General features: G+C 48.8%; 1 protein-coding gene across 1 annotated transcript; it reads right to left on the reverse strand.

Moving 5' to 3' along the window:
* Positions 1-7,109: 7,109 nt before the first annotated feature.
* On the reverse strand, positions 7,110-10,797 carry FIGNL1 (fidgetin like 1). The gene has a single exon (XM_047097530.1). It carries the CDS (start codon positions 10,795-10,797, stop codon positions 8,767-8,769), a length of 2,031 nt encoding a protein of 676 aa, XP_046953486.1. The 3' UTR covers positions 7,110-8,766.
* Between the last annotated feature and the right edge of the window lie 205 nt (positions 10,798-11,002).

Genomic DNA, 11,002 nt, shown 5'->3' on the forward strand with positions numbered 1-11,002 from the left:
AGTTTCCACAAAGCTCACTAATTCTAGAAGCTGGATTCTTAATGTTCACTCTAATGGTGTAGAAATTAAATGATTTCCTACTCCAAAAGGCTGCCTGTGTATATATCGCACAGAGTTTTAAGGGAAACTGCTTAACTTAGTTACAAGCATGGGCTGATGATACAACCTTCTGGACCTGCCCCTTCCACGATGGCGGCCACTAACCACCTGTGACCGTCAAGCACTTGACTGTGGTCACTTCTATTGAGATGTGCTGTGAATGTAAAATCCTCACCGGATTTCAAAGATTCAGTATGAGAAAAAAAAAAAGTGAAATATCTCATAAAGAACCCTTACATCGATTACATGCTGGAAAGACAGAACTGGGTGTTAATGTCACTTGTTTCTTTCTTAGTTTTGCTTTTTAATGTTGCTACTAGGACACTTAAGATCACACAGCTGGTTCCCACGGTGCATATCTATTGGACAGCTCTGTTCTAGAATTCCTACACCCACTCGGGAGACGAAAGGCCGGAAAACTGGGACTACGACAGAGAAACCATTTCCCAAGAGCGGTCATTGACAGCAGGTTCTTTCCAGAACAGACTCCACGCTGCTCAGAGTCCGTGCGCTGGTTATGCTTTGCCTGGAACCCCCAAATTCCACCATGACAGCAGCCGCGACTGTCCCAGGCCTGCGGAGACTAACCCCATTACAGGGTCTTCAGCTGCGTATCTCTGAGAACATGGGAGACAGTCTCCCTTCTGTTTACTGAGACAGATGGTATCCTGGCAACACTGTGGCTGCCTTCCTTTGGTTTAGTGGTTAGCGAAGGTTCCAAATTCATCAAAAGGCCCAGGGATGCCACCACTGGCCGAGTTTCTGACTCTGGATTCCCTCCGGTTTTGCACAAAACACGAATCCCACCCTCTCAGTGCTCAGGGCCTTAGGAGTTTATAACAACTCACCCTAAGTGCTCCCTAAAAATCCTGACTTTTTCTTTTGGTCCTCGTATTTGGACAGTAATATTCCGGTATCCTGACCATATTATCTATTCCAGAAAGAAATCTGGGCCCACTGTCTGTTTTCTCCACTGTCCCCAAAGCTTAGGGGATGAAGTTCCCCAGACGTCCTCACCCGGTAGCCTGCGTGGCTACCCCAGCCCCTGGTGCCACGTGGCAGGAGTCTGAGCCCCCTGCTCTCCAGCCCACCACACTTGAACCTCAAATCACTCCCCATGGGCCTGCCGTGGGGTCTGCGTGCAGCCTGGACCTTGAACCCAGATGTTGTCCGTCACCATTAAAACTTAACCAGAATACGTACCTAACTCCCTCAAACAGAACAAAACGCACAATAAAAAAACCAGCAGTGTTCCATTTTTGTTTCCCCTCACCTGTTTGTTGCAATCACCTGTAACACTAGCCGTGGATAATTCTTAACATCATGCTCTTATTTTTAGGAATGCTTTTTAGCAGTTTCATTAAACCTTACAGGTCCATTTGCAAACACCATTTTGCTGGTTCCCTTGCTCACGGCTGTGAGTTACATGCAGCGTATTTCCTTTTGTTAACTTCCGCATCCGGACCACCTTTTCATTCTGCCTCACGTGTCCTTGAGGGCTTGTTTTCCTGTTCCCATAAAGAACGTGTGAGTGATAATTTAGGGTCTGCTGGGTCTGCTGGGTCTGACTTTCAGTCCTACATGTAACAGCCTGGGTTTACAGCTGTGATCTTAAAATCATTTCCCCCAGAACTTTGTGAGCCCTGACTGACCTGTTATTTCCTACAGATCATGGGGTGTCTCAGCCTCCACAGTCTCCACAGCTCCACGGAGCCAATTCCTACCATCAGTCTCCTGTACCTCTCTGTTATGCTGCTGGGCCATCTCTCTGGAGAGCCCTAATACCCTCAGAGATGCCTCAGCATTCCTTCCCCAACCTCAATTCTTGCTGGGTACTCAGTGGACTTTTTTTAATTTTACGTGAATTCTCAGGTATTTAGCTCAGGAAAAACCTCCTCTTATTAATGTGACTCTCGACGCCCCTCTCTCCTTTTCCTTTTCCGTAAGATTCCCCTTACGTGGAGATTAATTTCCTGGAATCTATCTTTCATTCCACTTAACTCCCAGTTTCCTTCTCTTCGTCCTTCTGCTTGACGGTCCAAAGTAGTCCCGCAAGTCGCTTTCCCACGTCACTAGGTTGGTTTCAGCCTTTTTTCAGTTTACACTTCTGTCCCTCCGCTAAGATTTTTATTTGGACAGTTAGGAGTCCTTCCTGCTTCCTGAGTCTTTATCTCACAGCTGTGGTGCCCGTGACCCAGTGGGTCCAGCAGGGGCATGAAGGGCCACTGGTGTCTCCGTGCCATGGGTGCCTCTGATGCCTGTTTTGCTGGCAGACTCCCTCCCTGGCTGGTTTTGAGAAGCAAGCAGCCACTTGGGAAGGCGTGCATGACCAGGAGCGGGGGCCAGCCGACAGCAAGACCCCAAGGTCGTCAGTCCTGCCCGCTGCCAGCAACCCAGGAGCCTGGAAGGAGCCCCTTCCCCAGTCGAGCCTCAGCTGAGCCCGCAGCTCCTGCCGACACCTCCAGGGCAGGCCTGTGAGTGCCCCCCAGAGAGGCCCGGCCAGGCCTGGCCCACGGAGATGGAGATCATTCACATGGGCGGTTTTATGCCACTGTGTTTGTGGCGAGATAGTTACCCCGCTGTAGTAACTCCTGTAATGGCATAGCTGTCTGTTTTTATTTCGTGGCCACCGTGTCTTCTGGGGTCAGGAGTTTTCCAGGCTGTGCTCAGTCTTGAGCACTTGCAGGCTTCCTGGGAATGAGCTGTCCTGCTTCTCTGGGTGTCTCCCCAGCTGCGGGGTCTTCTGAGATGTCTGGTGAATCCCGTGTGGTTCTGGGGGGAACGAGAAAATGCCCGGCTGTTAGGAACTCTTTGTGGCTGTGATGGGGAGGCCGGCAGGTGTCAGGGACATAAGGACAGTAAGCGTAAATACTCCAGTTAGTGACGTTCACCAGTTAAAGCCAGGAGTCGGGGCAGGGGTGGGTGGACTCAGGCTGGGAGTCCGTGGGGCTGCCCTACATGGGGCTCAGGGAGGGCCTTTCTAAAGACACTGTACGTGAGGCACCAACCAGGAGGACATGGGGAGCAGAGGGTGTGAAGGCCCCGGCTGCCTGTATCAGCGTCCGATGGCTGCCCTCACGCGTCACCACAAACTTAACAGTGAGAGCAACTCAAATCTATCATCTGGCCATCGGGGGCGGGCGGGGCGGTGGCGGCTGCCTGAACACGGCTGAAATCAAGGTGTCGGCTTGCCCGGGCTCTCACCAGGGATGTCTGCGGGGGACACACCTCCAGGCCCATTCAAGGTCCTTGGCAGAATCCGGTTCCACGTGGTCACAAGACCGGGCCCGTCTGCTTCTGTGGGGGTGTTCCCCCTCTCCTCCAACACCGTACTGGAGTCAGGCTCACTTCTGCCTTTGGCCTTTCAGTACAGACTTTTGCACAAGTAGGCGGGAAAGATGAATGTGTGGCCTAGTCCGCTATTTTAAATGAAAAGCTCCCTATTGTGCCTTTTCTTATGAAGCTATTATTTTGTTCTAGGAGGAAAAAAAAAAAAGCTGGTGTAGTTTTTTTTTTTCTCTACATGCGTTTTAAGGGCGACTGGGCAGATGTTAGATACAGACATAGGGAGCAACCCTCTGACCTGGGAGGATGGGACCAGCAAGATAGCAAGGCCTGCTCTGGGGTCGCTGGGAGGAGGTCCAGGCCGTGGGTGGAGGGGAGAGCAGAGCCCACGGGTTCTGCTCGGCAGGATGCTTGCTCTGGCCAAATCTAAGGAAGCAGAGACTAATTTTAGCCCAGGTCAATCTTTCAGAGCCGAACAGATCAGGACAGCTCGAAGGGCTCCTCGGGCCTGGCCCCAGTGGTCACAGGTACCTTGCGGGTTGCTGAGACGCCTGAGCAGGCCGGGACAAAACACCCGGGGTCCGGTGCCTCGTTAGCCACAGCGTCCTGCCTCCGACGCCACTGAATTCCTAATTTGAAAAATATTTCCCCTTCTCTTAAATGATTCATACATTCACTAGTACATTTTGCTGACTTGACTCGTCACCAAAGCTCTCGAGAGCCTTCACGTCTTCCCAGTTTCTAAGATTTTTTTAAAAAGTTTATTTATTTGAGAGAGAGAGTGGGGGTGGGGCAGAGAGAGCGAGCAAGAAAGAGAGGACGAGGGAGAGGGAGAATCCCAAGCTGACTTCACACCGTCAGCGCAGAGCTGGATTCAGGGCTCGATCTCATGACCCTGGGATCATGAACTCAGCCGAAACCAAGAGTCGGATGCTCAACCATCGGCAGCTGAGCAAGCCAGATGCCCCCCCCACCCCCAGTTTCTATCATGAGCCAAATTAGTGACAGTAAGCAGGTAACAGTTTGCAGAACTACATTTTTTTCCAATTCTTCCCATAGTACCCAACACCTGGTACTCTGTAAGCACTTGTCTAATTGATAAATATTTGGTAACTGATAACAGAAGAGCAGATCTGGGTGTGTCTTTGGGATTATCTAATAGGACATCCTTACTTTTATGACTAAGAAAGCAATTGCCTGAGAATGTATTACAAACTATTCAAGATCAGTCACTTGTCTTTTTCTAAAGCCCATTGCAAATTTCTCTCCATTATACAAATTTTGTTAATGTTTATTTTTGAGTGGGGGGGCGGGGAGGAGTAGAGAGAGAGGGAGACACAGAATCTGGAGCAGGCTCTAGGCTCCGAGCTGTCAGCACAGAGCCCGATGCTGGGGCTCAAACCCACAAACCGCAAGATCATGACCTGAGTGGAAGTCACTTAACTGCCTGAGCCACCCAGGTGCCCCAAAACTCTCTCCATTATAAACTGCAAGTTGGAAAATAATAAGTTTTATTTAAGGACAGGCAGCTGGGTAGACTTTAAACAATTATTCCACTGGCTTGCTCACCACCAACTCCAGATTTGAGGTCAAAAGCCAGGAATCCATGATAAAAGTTAAAAGTGTCATTAAGATAGAGAGTCAAACCAAGAAACAAATGCTTAAACTCTAGAAACCACACTGATGGTTACTAGACAGGAAGTCGGGGGGGAGGGATAGGTGATGGAGATTAAGGACAGCACTTTCTGGGGCGCCTGGGGGGGCTCAGCCAGTTGAGCATCGGACTTCGGCTCAGGTCATGAACTTGTGGTTCGAGAGTTTGAGCCCCGCGTCGGGCTCTGTGCTGACAGCTCGAAGCCTGGAGCCTGCTTCGGGTTCTGTGTCTCCCTCTCTTGCCCCTCCCCTGTTTATGCTCTGTTTCTCTCTCAAAAATAAAATAAGCATTAACAAAAAAATAAGCATCTCTCAAAAAAAAAAAAATAATAATGCACTTGCTGTGACGAGCACCGGGTGATGTACCTAAGAGTTGAATCACTGTACTGTACATCTGAAACTAATATACTACATTTTAACTAACCGAAATTTTAAAATTTAAACCAAAGCCTCAAAAAAAAAAAAAAAAAGTATCCTTATCTGACCTGCCCTCTTGCCATAGACCTGGACAGAATCCTATCTTCCAATCAGCTCTCTGGAGGTGGGTTTTAATTAAAAACACCGGGGAGTAATTCTGGAGGCCAAGAAATAGGACTTAAAGATGAGTAAGTGGAAAATCATAATCTGGGATCTAGGTAAAAGTTCTGAAGTCTCAAAAGAGTAACAAAACTAAAAGACACTTATTTAATTAGATTTACTCTGTAAGTTTAGACGACACAGTATGTACGATGAAACACGAGTATCACAAACACGAAGCAGAACGTGCTAGAATAGACAGGCATGCAAAACAGCCGAGAAGAAAATGCCCCCTGCAGGTCAACATGGGCAGAGTCAGGGCAGACAGAAGGACGCACCACGTCCACGTTGTTGAGCAACCACGATCCAGGCCTTTCCCACCTGTATTGGACTATTTGACCCTCACTTTCCAACAGGGTAGGTGTAGACACCCTCACGTTAGAAGGGAGCCTGAACAATTAGGTGGCCCAGAGTCAGACTCCAGCAGCAGGCCCACGCGGCTCCAAAGCCCAGGTCCTTTCCCCGGACTCCAACCTCATCAGGGGTCAGGGTGGAGGCCAACTGGACAAAAGTCTAGAATTGAGAAGATGAATTCGAATTTCAAAATGAGAGAAGACCACAGATTGGAACAGAATTTCCTGAAGAACACACAACGAAAGAAATTGTATGTGCAACCCCAACATGTTAAAAGGACTGATATTTAAAAATTCCCATTAATCACTGTATTCCTACCAACTCATTTAGACACGAATGCACAAACAAGTTACATGCACTGGTAAAACCGTGCGTGTATTTCCATGAAGGAAATGTATCTTCCAAAGACGTGAAAACCCGGGTGAGTGTCCACTTCTCTAATGAAACAATATGGCTAAAGACACTGCAGCAGAAACAAAACCCTCAGGAGGGAAGAATTCAGCCGAAGATTTTCATATCTAATCATAACGTGGAGATACAAAGACATCTCTAAGTTTCTGGAAATTTCCTACCCGAAGGCATACTCCGAATCCCAGAAGGCGGGAGAGGAAGAACACTTCCATGAGGCAGAAGCCTGAAACGACCACGCAGGGATTCCCCAGCTCAAACTTTCTCTCCAGCTTCAGAACCTCCTGCCTCCTTCCCGTCAGGATTAGATTCTCACTTGAACAGAGCAGAGCTTAACTCTGGAGAGAGAGACGTGGGCTCCGCCTGAGTCGAGACGAGCTGAGCCACCCAGAGATTTTTGTCTTGGACATAATCCCAGCTCAGTTCCACAAAGAGAAGGGGCCCGTGGCTGGTGACCAAGGCTGCTGAAGGTGGGGGCTGGCAGGAGTGGCTGTTAAGAAAAAAACGACTGTCAACATTACGACCAAGCTATAGAGCTCAGTAAGACACAAACACCTCCTGGGCGACTGCGGATGACCTAGTCAGCTGTGGCAAGAGTAAAACCCAAAGGGGAGGGTTGATCTGGGAGAGGATTCAGGGAAGAACCCACAGAAATTCCTGGACATCAACACCTAGGAATCCCAGGTTACTTGTAGTGCTGTTTACGCAGAAATGAAACAAGACAGAGACGTGCTTTACATTTTAATAACGTGACGTGCTTTACACTTTAAAATATTTACCTAAAACCAGAGACGAGCAGTTTAACATCCAAATTCTAATAAAAGGCAATGGCATGTTTCAAAGGGAAAAACTCACAGATGGAAAAACAAAGCTTTCAAGGGAGTACAGAAATAAAAGGCGAGCCAAGAACAAAAATGAAAACAACGGTCTAAAGTCACCTGTCAAATTCCGTCTTCAACTGCACTGTCAAGAGAAAACATTACAACTTGAATGTCACCTACGTAAGACCAAGGCTCTTTGCCTACTGTTCACCGCTCTGCTCTCAGCGCCCAGAACACCGGCTGGCATCCAGCACCGTTAGAACGGACGGATGTGAGCAGAACACTAACAAAAACTGTGGGGACCCAATGTCCACACGGGACAGGTAAGGAGGCACGGTGGCTTCCTGTGGAGAGGAATCCCACATATGCATGACTTTTCTAAGGGACAATTCAGGACATGTGCCAACAGCCTTAAAAACGTGCAAGAATTTAATGCAAGAATTTTACTCAGGAAAGGCGTATTTGTTTTTAAAAAAGATCCCTAAGGCATTCAACGTGTTTTGGTGTACAATGAACAAAGGGGAAACCGGCTTGTGTCCTGCCCTGAGCATCCCCGAGCAGAGGACTGGATAAATTACAGTCCATCCAGCGTGGGATCCTGAGGGAGGATGTTGTAAACAGAGCACATTCACACGGGAAGCGACGGTGACAGAGAGGTAGGCTACGGAGGCGACCGTACAGCCCCACCCTGCAGAAGATGTCTGCAAGAACGGACAGCATGCTCCCCAAAGTGCTGGCTGGGATGACCGCAATCTTCCTCCTCTTCGTCTTATTCAGCTCTCTGCCCTGGTATTTCGACAATGAACATCTATTACTTACAAAAGGGTCCCACGTAGAAACCTGCAGACGTTCACTTTTGAGAGACCGATGCTACAGGCTGTGAAGTACTACCAAATAAAATATTAATCTTAAACACATTCTCCCCCCCTGGGAAAATGCACCTTCTTCATCCTTCAAGTCCATGGACACGTCTCTGATACCAGATTACACCTGGCTACCGCTGAATGTGTCTCCCGCAGGCAGCCCTGGTAACAGGAGGCAACTGTTAACGCAGTGACGAAGAACAAAAAACTGGCACTCTCATTCAGCTGTTTGGGGAGACCTTAAATCCACTGCACACCAAGCGAAGCGGCTTCAAATGTAAACCACCACACCGGCCAACGCGCGAGTCACGTGGTCGGCAGAAGGAACCTTCTTCAGCGGGAGACGCGCACCCATCAGATGCCTCCTCACATACAAATGAGAACCTAGTTTCGGTGTGAGCTCACTAGTCATCATACTGTCCACCTTGAAAACAAAGACCCGCTTTGAACAAAAGAAACACGTTCATTCATATTTTGTACAAATAGGCTCGCACATCAGGCAGTAACTGGAGTGAAACCCAAGCTTCTATTAACAGGGGCTAAGCCGATCAATTGTAAAATTGCAACTATTACTACTCTATTTTTTCTGAGGTGTAGAATTCAAAATACACACTGAGAGTACAATGAATAACCCCCCAGTTTCCCAAGCTACAAAGTGGGAAAGGGCGCGTTACCAAGGTGCCCTCTTCAAACTTCAAGTGTCCCGTCTACCGCCCACAACCAAAGGTTCTGTTCCAGTTTTCGTAAAGCTCTAAATCTTTAGGAGACACGCTGGGCCGCACGGTTCTGAAAGCATTTTCAAAATCGATATAAGCTATTGGTCGGACTTGATCTGGTGTCACGGTGGCGATGTCAGCAGCTTGTAAACTGCGGATGGGCCCAAGCGACGCTTCCCTGCACAGCTGTGTCACGTCAGCCCCCGAGAAGCCATCAGACTGCCGGACCACCAGGCTGACCTCCTCCTCGCTCAGGCAACACCGCTCCCTGGACATCAGCTTCATCACCATCTGTCTCCTAGCTGAAGCTTCTGGCAGAGGGATATAGAGCCTTTTCACCAACCTTCTCCGGGCGGCCTCGTCAATTTCTTGGGGCCGGTTGGTCGCCCCCACCACCAGAATACGGTCTTCGGAACAGGTGGCTGCTCCATCTAGCTGAACCAGAAACTCCGTTTTTATCCGTCTAGAAGACTCGTGTTCACCATCTGCTCGCTGAGACAACAGGGAATCGATTTCATCAATAAATATCACAGCTGGCTGCTGGCACCTTGCGACGGCAAACAACGCCCGGACCATTTTCTCCCCCTCTCCCACCCATTTAGAAGTCAAGGAGGAAGCGGAGATACTAAAGAACGTTGCCCCCGACTGGCTAGCAATGCACTTGCCGATCAGAGTTTTGCCAGTCCCCGGAGGCCCGAAGAGCAGAATTCCTTTAGGGGGTCCTCGTAAACCAGTAAAGATGTCCGGTCTCATCATGGGCCACACAACTATCTCCTTTATTGTGGCTTTGGCAAATTCTATTCCTGCGATATCGTCCCAATTTACCGGCGGCCCGTGATCCATTATCTCGTTCATAATAAGTTCGATCATCTTCGGCTCCAGGTTCTTCAGACGCTCGTCAGCTATGTGTGCTGGTTCTGCAGGGCCTGTGCCCGAAGGCTTACACTGCATTCCCCCAAGCTGCTCTCCCCCGTCCTGCTTAGGTACAGGAGGAACGAACTTCCCAAATATGCCTCGGGACCTACTGGCTCCCAGAGACTTCTTTACACCGCCATACGATGACCCTGATACACGCTGGGGCTGGGGGTTCTTTTTCTGCTGATCTATCCATAATTGTTCTTTTGCAGTTTTAAAAGCAGGCAGGCTACTCTCTTCTCTCTGGCCGTTATCTTCTGTTTTACTAAAAGCCTTATTCACTATTGGGGTGGAAAGTGCATCGATGATGCCAGAACCATAAAAAGCTTTCTGCGCCCATGGATTTTCACAGCCAGAGGGCAAACAAGACTGATTAGGTGAGGACTTGTTCAGTCCTATGTTGGCTGTGGGAGAGCTGTTATTTTCCTTTTTGACACTTCCGAACAGTGGTGTGGCATGGAATTTTGCGGTAGCAAGTTCACCGGAAGGTGTTAAGGACGTAGGACACGTCTTACTGGTGTTAGTCAGCGCAGGTGGCCGGGCATTCAGAGGGCACGTCGAAGGAGTGCCCTCTGGGATGTCTTGGGTCCCGTTTGTATTATGAGCCGAGTCAGTTATCGGGCCCCTGTCCCCAGAACCACCACAAACACTAAACTTAGGAGGATTGAGGACAGCGGCCTCTTTATGGATTAATACTGACGCGTCGGCAGGTGCCAACAGAGACTCTCTGGCTTTCTGGCCAGCTTGCATCATCTCCTGTACGTTACTCATTTTGAAAACATTATTTATTGACAATCCAGACTGCCACCTGTCACTGTCAGTTTGCTGAGATCTTGCTAACGTTAAAATGCTTTCCGCATAGTTATTCAAGCCGGTCTCGACGTTGTCAGAATCAATAACTGCAGAGTATTTCTCTGCATATTTTTTGAACAGCACGGCGGCACCGAGCTGGGAGATCTCCGCGTTTGCCCACGCGTACTGAATGCGTAGTATCTGTGCCCGGTATGCGTCCGCCTTCTGTCCTGATGTACATATGCCGGATGTAATGGCAAAGTAATTCTTCTGCCATTCACTCAGGTGCACAGACCTGGAGCTGGGGGCCTGCATGCTGGAGGTTCTGTAACAACCGACAAAAATGAAACGGAATCAGTACCAAGAAGGAAGCAAGGACGCAATCAATACTGTAGGCATACTTTTTAAATCTCTGCTCATCTCGGGAAGTATGCCGGACTTCTCATTTATGAGGACAGGCTATTTGTAAGAGAAATAGCTAGTGAATCAGAGATGTCAAGCATTCAAGATTAAGAGCTGA

The sequence above is a fragment of the Lynx rufus genome, unplaced genomic scaffold (assembly GCF_022079265.1).
Source record: "Lynx rufus isolate CCGP_SWC_20201006 ecotype Redwood Valley unplaced genomic scaffold, mLynRuf1.p SCAF_4, whole genome shotgun sequence".
Taxonomy (NCBI): domain Eukaryota; kingdom Metazoa; phylum Chordata; class Mammalia; order Carnivora; family Felidae; genus Lynx; species Lynx rufus.

What these genes read in the sequence shown, in the direction of transcription:
- FIGNL1 (XM_047097530.1), bottom strand. Translation starts at nt 10,797, where the DNA reads ATGCAGGCCCCCAGCTCCAGGTCTGTGCACCTGAGTGAATGGCAGAAG.